At 45.8% G+C, this 21855-nt stretch overlaps 1 protein-coding gene across 3 annotated transcripts in view; it reads left to right on the top strand.

The window, feature by feature from the left end:
* The first annotated feature begins 788 nt into the window (after nucleotides 1–788).
* Slc25a13 (solute carrier family 25 member 13) overlaps nucleotides 789–21855 on the top strand; it is a 181051-nt gene continuing 159984 nt past the window's right edge. Inside the window, exon 1 of one of the 3 annotated variants that reach the window (XM_059257354.1) lies at nucleotides 789–926. In XM_059257354.1, the coding sequence (XP_059113337.1) occupies nucleotides 912–926 (15 nt within the window). In that variant the 5' untranslated portion in view covers nucleotides 789–911. Of the gene's footprint in view, nucleotides 927–20788; nucleotides 20936–21855 lie in introns of those variants that run through there. The other 2 variants (XM_059257355.1, XM_059257356.1) reach the window with 2 other exon arrangements.

Below are 21855 nucleotides of genomic sequence, written 5' to 3'. Positions count from 1 at the left end.
GGACATCTCTAGTTATCTACGCACTGGACTGACATACTTACCTCAGGAGTCATCTCTGAGAGGCTGTCCAGGCTTCATTGTTCTTTCAGTGACCTGGGAACAAGCTATTGCCTTAGGAGATTACATGAAAGCTAACACATGCTGGTTATCTCCCTAGCCCGTAGACTCTCTATGGTCTGTAACCTCTTTTGTCCTAATATACAGAGTTGATGCAAAATAGCTCTACAAATGTGTGTTCTGTACTATACTCAAGAGTTTATCAAGTTAGATCGTCCAAGTAGGCTGGCCTGCTGTTTATCTTTTCTTCTATTAGTCAGTACTTTGGGGAGTCATGATGGTACTGCAGTGGGGTCCTTCTTGAAGCAAAAACCAAGGTGAACCTAGCAAGAACCTGCCCCAGTTAGGTGTGTATGTGAGAGAGTATGTGTCTCAACTTCCAGGTGTTGTGTGCCAACCACCTTTACTTGGCTCGCTCATGGGCCCAGGACTAGCCCTTGGCTCCAGCCCAAGCAGAAGCTTCCCTCACCAGGTCACCTGTCTTCGGGGAGAGAGTGGCTTGCATTTCTTCATGGCCCTTGGGTACCCACCAAGGTGGCTGCTGAAGCTAGACAGCATGGCTAGAGTCACGTGTCCTGGTCCCTCAGCAGCTTCCAGATTAGGGCCCTCCCTGGCTACAGGGCAGAGGCCTTCAGATCACGCGGGCCCGGGAGGCCCTGGCCCGGCCCAGCCAATGGGCTGGCGGCACCCGCATGACCCGCGCCGGGAGGGCGTGGGGAGGCAGGCCGGGAACGCAAGCCGCCGGGCCGAATCGCCGCCCCCACCTCAGCCGGGACGGGAAGTGAGTCGCCGGGGTCCCCAGAGCAAGCCAGCCGGAGAGCGGGTCCCGAAGCCGCCCGCACCCCGGCCGAAGCATGGCGGCCGCCAAGGTAAGCGCGGCGGGCAGGGGCGATCTGGCGCCTAGCGGGGTGCAGCCGGGGGGGCTGGATGCGGGGCTCCACCTTGCAGCCGAGGGAGGGCACAGGGGACCGCACTTGCGGCCGCGTGCCTACCGCGGCCCGATCGTGCTGCAGAAACTTTGCCAGCCGGACACTCCCACTTGGCCGGGTCAGGAAGGAGCAGTATCCCGCGGGACGGAGCCCGGGCCAGCGAGGAGGAGTGCGCGGATGGGGCCAGGTGGCCTGGGACAGGGAAGATCCCGGGGTCACACAGACCCCTCTGCCACCTCGGGGTTCTCCTGATTCTGACCCGGCTGTTGTTGACCTGGGTTTCTCCTTCCAGGGGCCCCAGCTGGGGCTGAAGCCTGATCCTATTACGTTTCAAGGGTTCCGCCCTCCCGCGGGTAGGGAAGTCACCTTGACTTCCGTTTTGGAAAGTGCTTGGGGGACTTGGCCCGCGCGTGTACGTAGCTAGTCCTGGGACCCTTCCCCTCCCCCCACCTCCCATCCTTCCCCTCCCTCTCTCCATCTGACAACACTTAGAAGCCAGCCTCCGAGAGGCTTCTTTTTGGAAATGACAAAACAGATTGTCCTGGGAGCTTGTCACTCCTGTGAAGTTGTACTTAAAAGGAATTCTGTGTAATGTGAATCGTTCGCGAACCCGGGGAGAAAGCAGCTCCGATACATTGACCTTTCCTCTTTCACTGGCTCTTCAAACCTGCACACCATTTCAGCCTCTCTGGACTGCATTTCAACTTTTCTGGCAGAATACCATATTCAGTCCCAATCACTCGAATCATTGGAATTTATTGCTTTTAATTTTAAGTTCACGAAGGCAGCCCTTTAATCAAGCCTATACAACTTCTTAGATCATTTTAAGTGCAGTGAACTTAAATATACCCAACATTTCAAACATTTGTCCTTAATCAAAACTCTGTGATAACCCTCAAGAGGAAAACATGGCCAACACATCATATTCTTATTTATTCAAGCAAACTAATCACATTTGCAATGGAAATTGTAAGCAGACAAATATATTTAAATGCTGTTCTGTGACTAGAGTCTCTCCAAGCTCCCCAAATCCACAGGCTTCTTGTTCCCAGACTGGGTGCCTTGGGTGCCCTTTCTCTGTAACTACTGAGAGTGTAACCCTCAAGAGTGTGTACTGGGTGTATTCGTGCATGTGTCTGCATGAGCACAAGGGTGTGTGAATTATTTTGGAAGCTACATTTGCTCTTTCAAGACAATAGCCCTTTTCTTTACGTTAACTTCTTATGATATCAGAATACAATGGTTGGTATGAATCCATTCTCTGGAGTAAATACCCACTCTTCATTTACATATTTGCTGAGGAACTAAGTAGTGTTACTTTATTTGGAGATTAAAGTAATAGTGGGCACCAAATTGTGGCATATACCTTGAAATGGAATGTTAGACTTGGCATATATGGAGAAACTTAAGTAAGGACGTGCAGGCTCAACTTTTTTTTTTTTTTTTTTTTTTTTTTTTTGATTTTTTTGAGACAGGGTTTCTCTGTGTAGCTTCGCGCCTTTCCTGGAACTCACTTGGTAGACCAGGCTGGCCTCGAACTCACAGAGATCCTCCTGGCTCTGCCTCCCAAGTGCTGGGATTAAAGGCTGCGCCACCACCGCCCGGCAACTTTTTTTTTTTTGTTTGTTTGTTTTTGTTTTTTTGTTTTTCAAGACAGGGTTTCTCTGTGTAGCTTTGCTCCTTTCTTGGAACTTGCTTTGGAGACCACGCTGGCCTCGAAGTCACAGAGATCTGCCTGCCTCTGCCTCCCAAGTGCTGGGATTAAAGGCGTGCGCCACCACAGCCCGGCTTAGGCTCAATTTTTTAGCTGCATGTTTCTTACTAAGTTATTAATAGGAAAGTAACAGTTGGAGCCAGGCAGGGGTGGCACATGCCTTCAGTCTGAGCACTCAGAGGCTCGGGCAGAGGCAGATCTCTGAGTCTGAGGCCAGCCTGATCTAAAAAAAAAAGGGACAGCTGGTTCTATGCAAATCATGAGAGAGAGGGAAAATGAAATATTCCTTCCACCCTTACTTTTTGGAAACCTGTGTTCTTTGTTATTTATTCATTGAAACTCACCTCTTCAGTTCTGATGGCCGACACAGACAGACATACAATTACAGTCCAGTTGGACATAACAAAACCAGCTCTGAGTGGATGAGAAAGCCAGGATAAACAGAAAGTAGGTGAAGCTGGCTGGGCGTGGTGGCTCACATCTTTAATCCCAGCTCTTGGGAGGTAGAGGCCAGCCTGGTCAACAGTGAGTTCCAGTACAGCCAGGGCTGTTCGTTAAACAGAGAAACCCTATCTTGGGAGAGAGAGAGACAGAAAGACAGAGAGCCAGAGAGCCAGAGACAGAGGGAGATAGGAGCTTAGGATAATGAAATGCAAGTGTGTCCTTACTGCAGGTACCTGGGCCTTCTAGCATCCAAAACAAAGACATAGTCTTGGAGAGAGTTCACTTTGAACTGTTATCTGGGCAGTCTCTCTCTCTCTCTCTCTCTCTCTCTCTCTCTCTCTCTCTCTCTCTCTCTCTCTCTGAGTCTTACTGTGTAGCTCTGGCTGCTCTGGAGTTTGCTATGTGTATCAGAGTGGCCTTAAGATCTGCTTGCCTCTTCCTCTCAAGTGCAGGGATTAAAGGCATACAAAACCACAACAGGCTCCAGGCTCCAGGTCCTTGTTTATGATGTATCTGAGCTGCATTCCGAATCCACTGAGGGCCGTGCACATCTGTGGATTCCATAAGCCCATTTCTTGGAATGTCTCCCATGGTAGATCAAGGACATTATAGTCAACGTAGTCTTGAAAGGTCCCAGATGAAGCTGTTGTGGGTCCAGCTTAGTTCGAGAATGAATGTTTCCCATTGAGTAGTATTTCGGCATCATGCTCATTGGTTGTTTCTTCCAGCTTTCAGTTAGTTCTGGGCATTCTGAGATAAAGGAGGTACTAATTGTTTTTCCCTTGGAGTGTAATAAGCCACGTTGGCAGCTGAGCACAGAGCCGTAGACTGGAAAATTTTCATTTAGGGGTAAAACTGACATACGTGGGAAGGACTGGGCAGCTCGTGAAGGAGAAAAGTCCACCCCAAGGGAGCAAGGGAGTCTTATAAAACTGGCCCGTGAGCTTGGGAAGGCAACAGTTGTGAGAGAATTCGTTTGCTATAGGGAACCACTGGAGTGTTTAAGTAGGTTGACTGGAAAGATGTAGCCACAGCAATCTATTTCCTAGTCTCATTTTAGTTTGCTGGTCTTTGTGTGAATGATTCATACACAATCATTCATTTCCTTTGTATCTTTTTATTTGACTTTTCCCATCAACTCAACAGTCAAAAAATTACTTTTTTTTCATGCAATAATGATCTGGAACTATCAGTGTTTTTGAGGTGATCTCGAAAGCCTCTTTAGCAATGGCTAAGTTTATGCACTAAGGATGATGGAATTAAACCACTTGAAACTGAAAAGTTAGAGAATGTTCGCTTAAGTTCAGCTGTAAGCGGTGAGAGATGTTCTTGTGTAAACCCAGACATGGGCTGCATTGCTGGGCTTATTTAAATCAGCCTAGAACTAAAAGAAAGGAATTCAGTGATAAAATGAAAGCATCCATTAAACAAACAAACAAACAGGGCACTCCTTTAATCCCAGCACTTGGGAGGCAGAGGCAGGCGGATCTCTGTGAGTTCAAGGCCAGCCTGGGCTACCAAGTGAGTTCCAGGAAAGGCGCAAAGCTACACAGAGAAACCTTGTCTCGAAAAACCAAAAACAAACAAACAAACAAAAAAAAACCCAACCAAACAAACAACAACAAAAACAGTGCTCTGGAGGGCTGGTGTTTATACTGCTGATTCCCGGCCCCCCATCTTTAGGTGTGTGCGTTGGTGCTGTGATCATTGGTTAATTTGGAACTGTGTACCCTGATCTTTGCAGTGTTGCAAATGAACTAGACTTTGGCCGCAAAAAAGAAAACAAACAAACAAACAAACCAAACCCATACTAGAGAGCAGCTCTAGAGAAGGAGTTTCTGCCGGTCTGAAGGGAGCCTTCTTAGAAGTGTAGCTCTATCCCAGAATGAATAAATAGAAATAGGAAAGAGCCACCCCAGTGTCAGCAGCGTCTCAGAAGCTGGAGAATGAGAACCCATGCTACATGGAGGAAATAACATGTGCTCAAAACAATAGTAGCTAACATGAAGGTATGGTTACTAGATACCAAATTCCATTCCAAATGCTTTTCAGTTTTAATTCTGCTGATGAATTTGTCTTCTGAATTAGATATTAGTACTGCCATCTCTGCAGTAGAGGAAGACTCAGAAACTCCAGACTGTGATGTGAGAGACCTACAACCTCCTCATTAGAACATTCTGAATCCCCCATTCCAGTCCTGCCATGCTGGCTCCAGGGTTTTCTCCTGCCCTGTCTGCTGACTGACTATGCTAGCAGAGCATGAGGCAAGCCAAGCCTACGGGGAAGGTGTGAGTGATGACGCAGGAGAAGTTAGGTTCCTCCCTGGAAATCAGCCTTTTAATGAAGCCTCTTAATTGTTTACAGAGTGCTTCCTGTGTGCCAGGTGCCTTCTTCCTAAGTGCTTTACAAGTAGTCATTGTCACAACAGTAACGAGTGCCTTGTGGGTTTTGTCTTCATTTTACAGTGGGAAGAAAGAAACCTTAGGTTTGGTGATTCTTCAGTGATCCAGCCTGGACTGTGGTCCTGCGTGTGCATCTCAGAACCGTCAGGTCTTGGTAATGCAGTGGTAAAGCCCACTGAGGTTTGTGCTAGTAGGAAGGAAAGAGAGGAGGTTATTTGAAGTCAGATCTCCAGGACCTGAGGTTGACCTTGAACTCTATGCAGATGAGGATGATCTTGAAGTGATCTCCCCTGTCCTCCCCAAGTGCTGTGATTGTAAACCTTAGTCACCCCATCTTTTTGTTTGTTTGTTTGTTTTTTTTTTTTTTCGAGACAGGGTTTCTCTGTGTAGCTTTGGCACCTTTCCTGGATCTCGCTCTGTAGACCAGGCTGGCCTCGAACTCACAGAGATCCACCTGCCTCTGCCTCCTGAGTGCTGGGATTAAAGGCGTGCGCCACCACTGCCCGGCACCCCATCTTGCATAAAATGAGCTGTGTTGCTGTTGCCGGAATGGATTTTAAGAGAGCAGGTTCCTGTGATGGAGATTAATGTTTGGATTTTTCGAGTCTCTGAAATTGTTAGGGATAGGCTTTGGGACTTAATGCAGTGGAAGGTCTTTATTGCTCCCGTTCTCAATCCTGCCTTCTACCAGTGGAAGATAGGAAGTCCCAGGAAAATTTGCAGTTGATCGCTGTCCCCTTAAACTCCTTTGCTTTTTAGACTATTCCTGGGCAGTGGTTCCCAGGCATTTGAATCATCTAGAGGGCTCTAGGAGGTGCTGATGCGTAGCTGTCACCTCCTTTCAGGACTGAGTTGACATCTGCTGTGTCTGGCAGCCACTAACCACGTAATCTGCCTCGTGATTCACTGCTGGCTTCGTGGACAAGGCAGGAGAGCAGACTCATAGGACAAGTTAAGGGGAGGGAATGGTGTTCTAACTGCAAGGAGGGTCAAGGCAGTGGTCACGTCATTCTCTTTTTCAAAATTCCAGTGTTGCTCATGTTTTCCTTGTTGCTTAGGTATCAAGGTCATATAGTTTCATATAATTATCTGAGAACTTAGATTTTAGCAACTCAAAGCCCCCGGGAGCTCCTTTTGGTTATTGTAATGTGTCAGTGGTTTTCTGTAGCCATTGCAGGTGTCCAAAGGTGAAATGCGCAGACCTCTTCTAGCCCCTTCCTTGTTCCCGGTCTGACATGTGGGGAGTCTAGGGCTCCCTCACTTAGGGCCTGCAGCTTTACAGACATTGGTCCACAGAAACAGACTGGAAGGCAGGAGAGGAGGGCAGTGCAGTATAAGAAAATCAGGCTGCACATCTTGTTTTTGGACATTGAGTTCTTTTAGAAGATACCAGAGGAGCATTGACTTCTTTTCTTAGGGCCAGCTCTTGGGCCCTTCACCCTGCGACCAGCTTCTACCCTGTGTCCATACTGAACCAATCCTTGCTGTCTCCCGTTATCTCTGAGGATTAGGCCTGCTGGACTGTTCGTTCCTCCACTCCCTGCTTGCTGTCTGCTGCATCTGAAGCGCCCCTGCTTCTCGAATCCTCAGTTTTCCTGGTCCTAAGCACCCCTGCTTCATGTGTCCTGGGTTTTAAAGTGGGCCTTCGCACAGAAGACTAGTCAGTCTCCTGAAGCTGTGGGTTGGTTTTGTGTGGGGAGGAGGATGGGTCTGTTGAAAGGACACAGTCCCTAAGGCAAATACTTGATCATAGCAGAGCAAGCCTGCCCTTAGGACTTGTCCACCCAGACTCTCCCGGTGGGTGAGTCCAGCCAACTCATTTAAATGCTTGCATTAGCCACAGAACCCTGCTGAGTCAGTGGTTCCCCGAGGCATATGTGCAGGAGTATGATTGGATGCTCGGGCATGTTTCTTTGAAATATCTGATACCACATACAGCCTCCCTTCCCTTTGGAAAACTTCCCTGTAATCGTGTGAGTGAAGAACCGAGTTGGTTCCTTTTGATTTTTGGTGTTGACAACACAGTTCAGTTTCCAATGTTGTGATTTCGTTGCAATCCAACTCCAGTGAACTGCTCTGCTTGATGACTGTTAGGCTGGTCGCTTTGTCTTGACTTCCACCTGAGGCTACAGTCTGCACATGCTAGTCTCCCATGAACACCGTTGATGGGAGAGTCAGGCATTTCCCGATACCCTTACTGCTTGTGATAAGATAGCTCTCTATGTGAGGCGTGTCGTACTTTTGGTGCGGAAGTTGTGTTAGGGAGTCTAGTTTGAACAGATGTGTGTAGTGCTGGGTGCGTGTTCAGTAGTTTTCAGAATTAAGACACAATGTGGTGTGGAATGACCGTTCTGAGTGCTGGGCATCACGTGAATAGAGCTGCAGAGGACTGGCTTAACATTCCTAAGGATGGGGCTACCAGAGCCCTTCCCCTACAATCTCTATTCAGTGACTGGAAAGTAGGAGAACCTGGTTTCTAGCCTACTTTTTTTTTTTTTTTTTTTTTTTTAAAGATTTATTTATTTAATGTACATTGGGGTTTTGCCTGCATGTACGTCTGTATGAGGGCGTCAGGTCCCCTGGAACTGGAGTTACAGACAGTTGTGAGCTGCCATGTGGGTGCTAGGAATTGAACCTACGTCCTCAGGAAGAACAGTCAGTGCTCTTAACCGCTGAGCCGTCTCTCCAGCCCCTCTAGCCCACTTCTGGTGCTGGAATTTGAACATTGATCTCTCTGGGTGCGCCTTATCACCCTATGGAAAACGGGACCATTCATGACTGTCCATCCTGTGGCATGCAACATGGGAAAGCAATTTAGGAAATCATGACGTTCAATGGGAATATCAAAAGATGTCTATTGGAGTCTGTGGAACATTCTACCCAACTGCAAACACAGGGACAGGCGCCTGAACCACACAGGGGCTTTACTGAAACTCTGAATGCACTAAACATCCACCTGGTGGCTGAACTATGGCTACTTTAGTGGCGACGACTTTGTCCACATGGTCCCCCTGGGGAGCCTTGCTGCTGAACTTCTTGTCTGTCCAGAGAGCGGTCTGACAGGTTTCCTTAGATGATTTCCTTAGGTGCTGGTTAGCTGTGGAGCCCTTGGAGGTAGGCCTCAGGCCTGTAGCATCAGCGTCTGCATTTTATTCCCATCCCCAGGAAATCCTGTGCATGCGGAAGTTTGGATGGTATGCATCTTGGGCACTCACCACCACGTAATTAAAGGCCTCTCTCTGATAAGGATGTAACAACTTTGGTTTCTTTGCAAGTTAGTCCAACTGTTTGCAGAATTAAATACATAGTGTCTAAATCTTGTATACATTTTAGGATCTCTGCTTTGAGTGTCCCTTGGGGCCCAGGTATTATTTTGTAGCCATCTTCAAGTGATTATTTAAGGGGACTGTATAGGGGCCGTGCTTTCCTCCTGTTCCTTACTTTTCTCTTGCCTGTTGAATTTTGACAATCTCTCCAGTGATCTCAGCCCTAATATCCTGTTCTCACTGCTAGCCTCATGTGACCCAGAGTCTTACCGATTTTGTGGGCTTCTTGCCATCAGCATTTTGTGGTGAACTCTCAGGCTTGATCTCTTTCTGCTCACCCTCCTTAATTCTCCTTTGCAGCTTCTCTCCAGAGTCCCTGAGTTCTGTGGGAGGTTGGCATCTCCAGTGCACGCCTCCTCCTCTCCCTTCAGTGCCCGTACGCGTCTTTTGAAGAGTGACCATGCATGTCGTTCTGAGCTCCAGCCTGTACTTTCAGATGTTTGCTGTAAACCTCAACTTGGGTATCTCAGTGATATTTCAAACTTTGCTCACCTAGCGCTGAGGATATCTTCTTGGTGTTTTTTAGTTTCTACCTGTAATTTGTTTGCTCTGGGCAGCCAGGAGAGGCTGTCTGCAGGCATCTGGATGTGTGGAAAATGGGGTGTCATTAAACCCACCTCCTTTCCTGGAGTGCTGTGTCTTGGCCACTCCATTGAATCCAGGTCCTTTTTACTTCTTAGTTATACAGTCACCTCGGTTTCCACACTGGTCTTCCCATCTTTGGTTTCTCCCTTTCCATTCTTCCCACACCTCCCCAATTATTCCTCAGAGATTGGCTCCTGTTCCTGTGATGGTAACAGCCTTGTGTTCACAGGCACAGCATTTAACAGTTTTTAAAACTGCATTCAAACGTGTAGTTGACACCAACTGTTTGCCAGCCCTGTTCTAAGTGCTGTTTTTTGGGGGGTGGGGTGGGGGCAGTGCTCGGCTTGTTTTCAGGATCATCTTAGGGAGTGAGGTGACCAAAGACCCAAGCTTCATTATTTGATCTTTCTGTTCATCTCTGAAAAAGCAGGAAAGGTGCTGCTCAGGTCATTTGGCAGGTCAGAAAGTTAAGGTCCAGAAAGGCTATGCAGATAGTAATGTCTGTATTATATCAACAGTATAACACTTAGAGCAGCCTGGCACTTCAGTAAGCACTATATATCAAGTGCTTATTGAATCTCCACAATAAGCATAAGCTGTGTTATTATTATCTCTACTATTCAGATGGGAAAACTCACCTGGTACAGAATAGGTATGTTTCATGAGTTACAGAGAGATTAAGTATCTTCTCAGGTCACACAGCTGGTAAATGGCTGAGTGATGGTTTGAATACAGGTAGCTGGACTCTAGAGTCTATATGCATCACTAACTGTCTTAATGTACCTCGATACAGTGTGGATACTATTGCCTATAACATAATATTTAAACTCTTTGGAAAGCTAAATTCTCCTTAGAATTGGCTATATTTTGGAAATGATGGGGATGGAACCTAGAGCTTTGTATAGATTATAAGTGGGTATTCGGTCACCCTGCAACATGCCTGCCATTCATCCATCCATCCATCATGCATGCATGCATGCATCCATCCATCCATCCATCATGCATGCATCCATCCATCTTCATTTTTATAAAAGGTCCCTTTATATTGCCCTGGCTGTCCTGGAACTCATTATTTGGACCAGTCTGGCCTCTAACTTACAGAGATCCTCCTGCCTCTGTCTCCCCAGTGCCGGGATCAAGGGTGTGTGCTACCACACCTGGCTGAGTTGTATTTTTGTGGCAGGTTTGTTTTGATTACTCATCATAGTTTATATTTGGCCTATGGTTGTCAGTCCTTGAAGTTTTGTCAATCTTTAGGTTATTCCTCTTTTTTTTTTTTTTTTTTTGTTTCTTTGAAGTTTATTTCACGGGGGAAGTTTATTGCTTTTCCTGCACTTTCCCACAATTTCAAATTTACTGACTGCATCCCCTTTACGCTTCATGTTTTGGATGGTTTCTGAAGGATCATGTTAGTGTCATGCTTTTAGTTTTTTTTTTTTTTTTTTTTTTGGTTTTTCGAGACAGGGTTTCTCTTTATAGCTTTGCGCCTTTTCCTAGAACTCACTTGGTAGTCCAGGCTGGCCTTGAACTCACAGAGATCCGCCTGGCTCTGCCTCCCGAGTGCTGGGATTAAAGGCGTGCGCTGCCACCACCGCCGCCACCACCACCTGGCTCATGCTTTTAGTTTTGACTAGCACATTAGATGGTACTAGATGCTCCCATCAGGCACTGGGGCTCACCTGGAAGCACATAATTCTTGGTTATTTTGAGGTTGTGTTTGATGAGTGGGTTCAGATGGTATCATCTAGGTCTTTGGCTAATGGTTTGTTACTAAGTTTGAATATTGACAGTTGCTCTACATGGAGTATCAAAAGTAGTTTTCATCCTTTAAATATGCAGGCTTATGCATATGCTTATACTTTATGCACTTATGAGTATGTATGTATACACTTGAGTATGAATCATAATTCTTAGAAAAGTAGTGGATATTATGAACAAAATAGGTATTAGTTAATGGGCATAGAGTTTGTTTTGGATGATAAAATAGTGCTGGTGGATTCTAACATTTGAATATACTAATGACACTGAATTATATACTTAAAAATGGTAAATTTAGCTGGAGAGGCTCAGTGGTTAAGAGCACTGACTGCTCTTTCAGAGTACTCAGGTACAATTCTCAGCACCCACATGGCCAGTCATAACTGTCAGTAACTGTAGTTCCAGGGGATCCAACACCCTCACACAGACATGAATGCAGACCAAACACCAGTGCACAGAACATAAAATTAGAAAAAAATAAAAAAGATAAATTTAATATAATGTGCTAGATTACCAAAACAAAAACAAATTAATTAGAAATAGATTGTAACATTGGGTTAAAAAAAAATTCCAGTAGTCCATAATGGATGATTACTACTTCTCAAATGAGTCAAATTGAGACAGAGAGGTAAAGGTTTTTATTTTATTGTGTTATTTTTAGTTTTGTTAGCCAAAGGATATCACCTAGGAAAATTTAAAGCAAGATGTCAGAATTAGAAAACAAGACAAGAATCATCCTGTAATTTGCAAGTAATAATTGATTCAGGTAAGAATTGTCTACAGCTACTAAAACCGTTTGGTGAATGTTTGTTAGAATTCCTGTCTTCTCAAAGTGTTACCTGGTAAATAAATGACTTACTCCTTACAAGAGGAGCAAGGGACCTTTATAGTGGGGAATTCAACCAAGTGGTCAGACACATATGGGGAAACTAGCCTTTGTACATACTGAAGTGGTGCACTGGGAAGTACCCAAGAAGATCTTTGTCGAGTTCTTGCCAAAATTCTCTAATCTCAATCTAATAGAAAGTGGGCCTGACTTTAAAAATGTATTATGAGTGAAAAGGGCTGAATAAAGAGAATCTCAAAGAGACAGGACCAAATGTAGTGTTAGATCTTGGTTACAAAATAAATGAATGAAAGAAACAGTTGCCTTACTTGGAACAACTGTGTATTTATTGGAGTATATTCATTTATTTGCTAGGGCTTCTATAACAATGTGCCAAAGATTGGGCAGCTTAAATGGCTGGAATTAATTTTCACAATTCTGGAGAGCTAACAGTCTGATATCAAGATCTTGGCAAGGTTGACTTTGCCTGTGGCATCTCTCCTTGACATAGTGGGATGCTTTCTTGTATCTTTGTGTGATGCCGTCTGAGGTTATATCCTGATTTCCAGTCCGTCCTCCCTCCCTCCTTCCCATTCTCTTATTGTTGGGGTTTATTAAAAGGTCTTAATGTTTAAGCATGGGTATTGTTGGGGAGCAAGTGTGTGTGTGTGTGTGTGTGTGTGTGTGTGTGTGTGTGTGTGTGTGAGAGAGAGAGAGAGAGAGAGAGAGAGAGAGAGAGAGAGAGAGAGAGAGAGAGCGCATAATTTCCAGGCACAAGGACAACTTTATTGTATCAACTTAATAACCTCATTACAGACCTTTCTTCATTTACAGTGGTCATATTCTGAGGTTCTGGGATTAGAATTTAGGGAGACAGAGTTCAGCTCAGGACAGAAAATAACTCATGCTCAAGCTATCCAGTATGGTAATGTTGAGGCTCTAAGGGCAATAATCTTTGAAATCCTTGCTGTTTTGTTTCTTGCTACATTTGAAGCTCCTGTGATCAGGGACCTTCTTTAGACCTTGATATCCCTCAGAATATCTGTCACATGACATTCTGACACATTGTTCATTGATTGACTCATTCGTTTGACACACTAGCCCATGGCAAGGTTAGTGGAGGAAGATTTTCTGCTGTAGATTTATGGTTTCTTGGGAACTTCTTCACTTTTTAATAGAACATCCATCTAGTCCCCTCCATCTCCTAACAAAATAAAGAATTGTTTGGAAATACTTGAAATATGTATGAATGATCTCCAAGAGATAGCAAGATGGAGAGTTGTGAGAGCCAAAGTTACATTTTCAGTTTTAATTACAGTGCTTAAGAGATCTATGAAATAGCCGGGCGGTGGTGGCGCACGCCTTTAATCCCAGCACTCGGGAGGCAGAGCCAGGCGGCTATCTGTGAGTTCGAGGCCAGCCTGGGCTACCAAGTGAGTTCCAGGAGAGGCGCAAAGCTACACAGAGAAACCCTGTCTCAAAAAAAAAAAAAAAAAAAAAAAAAAAAAGAGATCTATGAAACAAAAATACCTCTGATCTGTAAGCCCCTTGCCCAAGGACAGATAGTCCCTGAAATGCTGGAGGCTTGTTTATGGGAGATAACAAGCCACATGGTTTCCACTCATCTGCACTGGATGTGCTCGATCACATGTGGGCGAGGGTCACTGGCAAGAAATATGTCAGGATGTATGCTTGCCCCTGATTGGATGTAGGCTGGAGATAAATATGTCAGGATGTATGCTTGCCCCTGATTGGATGTAGGCTGGAGATAAATATGTCAGGATGTATGCTTGCCCCTGATTGGATGTAGGCTGGAGATAAATATGTCAGGATGTATGCTTGCCCCTGATTGGATGTAGGCTGGAGATAAATATGTCAGAATGTATGCTTGCCCCTGATTGGATGTAGGTTGGAGATAAGTCAGGATGTATGCTTGCCTCTGATTGGACCTGATGGAAAATGTAATGAATTGTGGGTTTTTCTTCTTAAGCCCTTGCAAAACCTGATTCTGGGCCGTTTTCCAGGAACCTGGGTATGGACCTGGCCAGAGCCCATCCACCTGGCCAGTATTTATTTAAAGGTTGCTTCAAATTTGGCTTTAAATTGTGGTAGTGGTCTTATTCTTGACCAGTGGAATTGACAAGTGAGCTGCTAAGCATACCATTGGGCTGTCTGAAGGTAGATGAACCCAGAAAGGCTTCTTCCAAAGGTGAAGCCTTGACAAACACTCCCTTTTGATTATGAAAGTTCAGTTGCACTGTCGGGGACAATTGCCAGCAAGTCCAAACAACATTGCAGCTCGTTCCAGGTATGCTGGATCATCAGGTAGCTTGAGGACTGGTGCTATTGTCACTGCAGAGTTTGGGGAGCGCCATTTAGGGTGTTAATGTGTTACTCAGAAAACTGGGGTTCCTCTCAGGGTTTTTAGTCTTGTTAGCAATTTAAGAATCGACTGGAGGACAATTATTATTAGAGTTTAAAAGAAAAACCCCAGAGCAGGCAAGCTGTAAAAATCTCAGCAGCACCAGGCTGAGGAGGATGGAAACCATGCCTTCGGAGCTGGGCGTGGAGCGCGAAACTATAGAGACCCAAGACAAACATCCATGAGGCAGACGTGGGGTGTAGTAGGGAGGGGGACGGAGGGTGAGAAGGCCCAGAATGTTCGGAAAGCATGCCCAAGCCATGGCCAGTATCTGAAAGAAAAGGAAAAGAAAAAGGGAAAGTTATGCTGGTGTGAATACTTCAGAAAAACTGGCAGGCATAATCCGGCTGAATGGCTCTCTAAGTGGCCGCTGTGAGAGCAGGGTTTTTTGTAAGGAAAAAATACATGCTCTCATCAAAGGGATAATTTTTCCTTCCGCATCTTTAGCATGGCTTAAAGTGAATCAGCCTTCCTCAGGGGTGTTTTTTTTTTTTTGCCTGGGGATTGGGCCTAGTTGGACTAACTCTTTTGTTTTGGCTAGTTTAGAATGTTAGTGTCCTCCCAATGGCAGAGACAGATTGCAGTCTTTTGAGCAGGAAGGCACACCTTTCTCTAGTGGTCCTCTGCAGCACCCGGATCTGGGCTCCTGTGACATTCTCTACTTTGAAGTGGTAACGAGCGTAAGAGATGGGCTGAAATCAGGAGTTAGATGTAAGCCATTTCCATCAGGAAAATCGAGACATCTGGTTCCAGAGCTGTTCACCAGGACGGATGAATGTCTGGATTTGCGTTTCAGTCACACCGTCATGTAGAGCTGTCAAGTCCAAAGCCCCTCATCCCCCAGATGGCAGTACTGGTGACATTGTACTAAACTGAAGGACTTTGCCTGTGTAAATAAGCCGAAAAGTTTCTGTTTGCAAGAAAAGCAGATCTCTAAAGTAGTATCTGTTCACCAGGAACGTCTCTTAAACCTCCAGGAACCTCCTTTAACTTTTCCCCAAGGGCCAGTTGACTGGCCAGGCACCCAGTTGCCGCTCAATCCGGACAGCCTCTATAAGCTCGGGTCCCCATTCTGCTGATTGTCATATAAAAAACCTGCTCTTCTCTTCTCTTCTCTTCGATCTGTCTCCCCAAGAGATGACCTTGGCAGTTTGATCCCTAATAAATATTTCTGCTACTAAGTGGTCTGGTTCTGTAGTTTCTCTGTACCATTACTCACTTATATCCTTCAGGCAAGGATGGCCATTTAGGAGTTGAGAAACCAGAGCTCAGTTCCAGTGTTCTTGGCTGAAGAATCTGATATTCTTGGAACTGATGCTTTTTGGGGGACCCTTCCCTAACCCATTTGTACAGTTCCTCTCTCTCTCTCTCTCTCTCTCTCTCTCTCTCTCTCTCTCTCTCTCTCTCTCTCGCGCTCGCTTTTTCTTTTGGTTTTTGGAGATGAGGTTTCTCTGTATAGCCTTGGCTGTCCTAGAATTCACTCTGTAGACCAGGCTGGCCTTGAACTCACAGAGATCTGCCTGCTTCTGCCACCCGAGTGTTGGCATTAAAGGGCATGTGCCACGACTGCCCAGCTATTTCTTTCTTTCCTCCTTTTCTTTCTTTCTTTCTTTCCTCCTTTTCTTTCTTTCTTTCTTTCTTTCTTTCTTTCTTTCTTTCTTTCTTTCTTTCTTTCTTTTAATCTCTTGTTCTCATTCAGTTTTAAAACTTTTAATTTAATTAATTAATCAATTTGTGTACATGCTTGTGGAGGCCAGAAGTCAATGCTGGGTATTAATGCTTTCTCAGTTGCTCTCAAAAGAGACGTGTATGGTCTCCATTGAACCTGGGCTCACCTGGCGGGTCAGGCTGGTGGGTCAGCAAACAGCGGCTGGTGGGTCAGCAAACAGTGGGATCGGCCCATGCCTGCCTCCCCCCTCCCCCAACGCTGGAGTTGCATCCGCATGTGTCCACACTTGGCATTTTATGTGGGTGCTGGAGATGGGAACTCAAATTCTCAAGCTTGCCTGGCAAACACTTTATTGGCTGAGCCCTTCACCCCCGGGCCCTTCAGATCTCTTCTTTGACCTTTGTGCTTATCAACAAGACATGCATGCACTTCTTAGCATCCATACTCTTGTTTTCTTCCCATTGATGTGGGCTTTGAGTTGGAGAATTCCACCTTCTTCTGCTTGTCTCCCATCTCTGTTCCTCCAAGCTTAGCCCCGGGTCCTCTGCTCCGCGTGGCTCACGGAGATGTTTGGTCTCATCAGCAGCTTGAAGAGTCTGGTGGTAGCCTTTAGCCTGGTTTGCTACTGGGTCATTTGCCTTTTCACATTGATTTGTTCCGAGAGGACAGTTACATGAAGACCTTGCCCCCTTGCCCTCTTGGCATCTTGTTTTTCTCTTCTCAGCTGCTTGATGTTTAACTGACTCACATTCGTTCTCTGTTGATCAGCCTCTTCCTGTGTGACCTCTCATGTGTGCCGTATTTAAAAGCCAGCCTTCGTGCTTAATCTTACAGACGAGATGATCACCTGTGTGTTTTTCTAGTGCCTTTTCGATCTCTTTCTCTTGTTTAATTGTGAGCGTTCACTAGTCATCACAGGTGCCACACGATCAACAGTGTGACCTGCTGCCACTGGGATCAAATCTGGTTCAGAGGAAGCTGTGCAGTCTCCCGAGCTCTGGTATCTTGTGCGGATTCATTCAGCTGGGCTGTTCTGTCCTTGAAAGGATGAGGCTGCTGCGAAACCAAGAACTGCTAGAACTGGCCCGGGCTATGCGTTTTCATGCAATCTATATTTTCTTTTAACAGATGAGAAAAAATCCCCGAGTTCATGTTGCTTCTTAGTGAAAGAGTCAGAGTTTAAACATACCATTGCAGAGGCCCTAGGAAAGGTCCAGGTAACACAAATGAGGAGAATCTGGTCGGAAAGTCTCCCTGGAGGAAGAGGCACTGTACTTCCATTTTTGAAAGAAAACAGCATTACTTAGAATCCTCCTTATGCCAGGTGGTGGTGGCGCACACCTTTCTTTAATCCCTGCATTTGAGAGGCAGAGCCAGGGATTTCTGTGAGTTTGAGTCCAGCCTGGTCTACAGAGCGAGATCCAGGACAGGCACCAAAACTACACAGAGAAACCCTGTCTCGACCCCCCCCCCCAAAAAAAAAAAAAAAGCTGGGTGGTGGTGGTGCACGCCTTTAATCCCAGCACTCAGGTGGCAGAGCAAGGAGTATCTCAGTGAGTTCGAGGCCAGCCCGGGATACAGATTGAGTTCCAGGAAAGGTACAAAGCTACACAGAGAAACCCTGTCTCGAGAAACCAAAAAAAATAGAGAGAGAGAAAAAAAATCGTCCTTATGGATGGATATTTCTCATAAATATGCAAAGGTGAAATAGTATCATGAGCCCTTATTCCCCTATCTAGTCAGTAATACTTATCAGTTTATAGTCACTAGTTTATCCTTTCATCCCTCATTCTTAAATGTGAACCTCAGACCCCATGGTATCATCTGTAAGGACTTTATTTTAGTATGTGTTTACAAATGGAATTTTTTCTTCCCTTTTCATCCTTTTTCTTTTTTCTTTTCCCTCGAGACAGAGTTTTTCTGTGTAATTTGGTGCCTGCCCTGGATCTCACTCTGTAGAACAGGCTGGCCTCGAACTCACAGAGATCTGCCTGGCTCTGCCTCCCAAAAGTGCTGGAATTAAAGGTGTGCGCCAGCACCACCCGGCTCACATTTTTTCTTTTCTTTCACCCCCCTTTCTTCTGTCTCTCTCTTTTCCTTCTCTTTGTAGTGCTGGGATTAAACCCAGGGCAAGGCAGGCACTCCACCATTGTTGAACTGCACCTAAACAAAATTTCTGTTTATTTCTGCCCTGGCTGGAGTACAGATTGTGAGCTGTCGTGTGGATGCCGGAAGTCAGATGTGGCTGCCTGGAAGAGCAGCTAGTGCCCATAACTGCTGAGCCATCTCAACAGCCCCTAAACAACCTTCTCTTCCCTCCCCTTCCCTCCCCTTCCCTCCTCTCCCCTCCTTCTTTTGCTTCATTTTCTGTTTCCTTTTTGAGACAGGTACTCACTATGTAGCCCTGGCTGGCCTGGGACGCACTCTCTAGACCAGGCTGACTTTGAACTCATAGAGATGCACCTACCTCTTCCTCCCAAGTGCTGGGATAAAGCCGTGCCACCAAGCCCTACATAAGATTCCTAAAAGCAGGATCACAATGCCATTTTCACACCTGAAATTTTACAGTAATTCAGTATTTATAAGCAACCATTCTGGTGTGTCTGTTACCATTTCCCTTTTGTGTTCAGCAATCATAGCATTGCTCTATCAATAAGGCTTTCTTTTGACCTGAGTGCTCTTCTCTCTTCACCTCATGCTGGTTCTGTTCACCTGAAAAGTAGGATAATATTTTGCTTCAAACCATGGATTTATGTTCATAGTAAGACTCTGCAATGTGCTGTGTGACATCCCATCAAGTTACTCAACCTATCTGTCTTCGTTAGGGTTTCTGTCGCTGTGATGAAATACCATGACCAAGAAGCAAGTTAGGGAGGAAAGGGTTTATTTGGATTACACATACCATTGTTCATCATGGAGGACAGGAACTTGAACAGGGCAGGCAGGAACCTGGCGGCAGGACCTGATGCAGAGGCCATGGAGGGGTGCTGCTTACCGGCTTGTTTCCCATGACTTGCTCAGCCTGCTTTCTTATTGAACCCAGGGCCACCAGAGTCACCAGCTGAGGGCTGGCCCCACCCACACTGGCTACACCCTTCCCCATCAATCACTAATTAAGAAAATGCCTTACAGCCTGATCTTATGGAGGGAGGCATTTTCTCAATTTCTTCCTTTCAGATAACTCTAGCTTGTGTCGAGCTGACATAAAAACTATCCAGTACATTGCCTATACTTCAATTTCCTCATCTACCAAAGTGGCATCATTTCACCTACTTGTGGGGAGGCAGTTGGGAAGGTCCAACTTGTTTATGGTTGCCAAGCTTAGGATAGAGCCAGGCATTGTAAGCTTTGTGGGAGTGTCAGCCATGACTTTGGAGTCCCATCAAAAGTCCCTGCGGTGTGCAGGAGGGTGATGGAGTACTGGGGCAGAAAGGTGCAGCCCAGGATGGGGCTCTCGGCTGTGCAGAATGCTGCTTCTCCTTTACTTCCGTCTGGATGTCGACTACTTCATTTAGAGGAGGTTGGTGCCTGGCGGAATTCTGAACAGATGTGTCACTTAGTGGAAGCCATTTCTCTATTGTCCCTTTGCCTCTGACGTTCTCTCCCTCTGCTCTTACTGAGTTAGCTGTTCTCTCTCAGGAAACCATTCTAAGTTTTTAGAATGTTGTCTGGGCTCTAGGAACGTGTGATAGCTTAAGTAGGGCCTTTCAGGACTTTATAAATATGTCATGTGCTTTTATATTGCTTTGTTCCCCAACAGGAATATGCTTCCCTGTCTTCAGGACAGCACAATCAGGTTTTATTCATTTAAGGAGCAGTAGTAATTTGACACTTGCTAATATGTAACAAATTATATTGGGAGGGATAATTACAATTGCAGCTGGTTCCTAATTATACTCTAATCTCCATGCTTTAAAAAACTGAGACTAAGTTCAGCATATAATACCAGAGAGTAATATTCTTCATCAGGCAGGCCATGATTCTAAGCGACAAAGACGTGAATTTGATGTCCGGTGTGGTCCAGTGGCAGGATTCTTCAGAGGGCTTCAGACTCCCCTCCCATGTCCCTCAAGTGTTAAAATGAGTATCCAAATGCCCTTATCTGGGGTCCTTTCTGACTTTGTAATGTATATAGCTACATAGTTAAAAGTCTGAAATACTTCTGTTTCTTTCTCTGGAAATTAGAGGAGTTAATGGCTTTTTCACCTTCAAGAGCTTCAGTGGTGTTTACATGAGATCTACTTTGAAAAACTGAGCACTAGGCCTTGCGTGGAGTTAAGGGTCCAGTAAAAGCTACCAGGATGTTGCTGTGGCCAAAGCTAAATAATCCAGTCCCAAGCTTTACTTCTGCCTCTGGTATACTGTGTGAAAGTTTGTGCCGTCATCATACAATATGTACCAGCCACTCACTGCTAAGTCTGCCATTTTCCGTGGGAGAGGGTCTTATCAGTGCCTGACAGTAGGCCTGGAATGTTCCAGCCCTCATAGGTGATGGTAGTATGTACGTGAGCAGGTGGAACATCACTAGTTACCATGTTCTCGACAGCTGGGGGTTGAGTAGATGCCCTTTACCCTTCCCCTCCCCCTGAGATAATTTGACAATGTCTGGAGAAATTGTTTTGGTTGCCCCAGTCTGATGCTGTTGGCATCTGGTGGGAAGAGGGCGAGAATGTTGCTAAAATCCTACCTAGCAACAAAGAATGATCACTGGGTCCTACAACAAAGGCTGAGAGACCTGATGTGAGGCAACCCGACCACCTGGACTGTGATCCCGAGGAGGAGGCGTGGACTCGGGACAGATCGGTCTGTATTGGACCCGCAGTGTTCTTAGTAGTGAACGACAAGACCAAGTGAATGAGAACGAGCACCCGACTGCTCCTAGGAGTGGCTGAGGAGAAGGTTTATTGTAGATAGGAGGGAGAGAACAGCCAGAGCGTCCGGAAGAGTTCAGACTGAACATGGCCAGCAGAGTAGACTCGGCCAGGAGGGGGTGGGGGTGGGGAGGGAGCAAGAAGAGTCGAGAAGGTGTTTCAGATGAAGAGAGGAACTCTAAGAGCGACCAACAGTGAAGCTGAGGGAGTCCATGGCCAAAATGCTGTGTTTTATATATAGGCCAAAAGCGGGAGAAAGGGAAGGGAAGCCTAGCCCCTTCGGGGTAGGGACAGAGTGAGAAGTGCTAAGAGGGGCCATGGATACTTGTCCCGGGTTTCTTTGGGACCTGACAGTAAGGTTGTATGGAAAGCAAGGGGAGTGCTCAGGTGTATGTCCAGTGACTTTACCCAATCAAGTTCATTTTGACGTTTCCAGCTACCCATCATCCTTTGCTCAGCTTTCCTGTGTTGGAGCAAATCCTCATAATAGCAGTCCTGGCTCTCCCAGCATAGGCATCAGCTCAGTTTCCCTCCCTTGCAGACAAGGCCTGTAGCAGTGACCAAGCAGACACTCATGTGCCAAGTGATTAGGAGTAATGCAATATGAGGGGACGGGATGGTGTGATATTTTCACTTCAGTTTACCTAGGCAGTGTATAATAGGCAGGCAGTGTGGCCTGTTTGGAGTGTGATACTGGATTCTTCCCAAGCCATTCTAGGCATTTGAGGGTATTGTTGGTAGCTCTTTGGTGGTGGCTGATTCTCCAGCTTTCCTCAGTAGGCAGCAGACATTCTCTATAGCACTTTATTTGTTTGTTTGTTTATTTTATTTATTTATTTATGACAGGTGCAT

Source organism: Peromyscus eremicus, chromosome 3, assembly GCF_949786415.1.
Source record: "Peromyscus eremicus chromosome 3, PerEre_H2_v1, whole genome shotgun sequence".
NCBI lineage: Eukaryota > Metazoa > Chordata > Mammalia > Rodentia > Cricetidae > Peromyscus > Peromyscus eremicus.
Note: the sequence above shows the minus strand (reverse complement) of the source record. Positions and strands in the feature narration are given on the sequence as shown.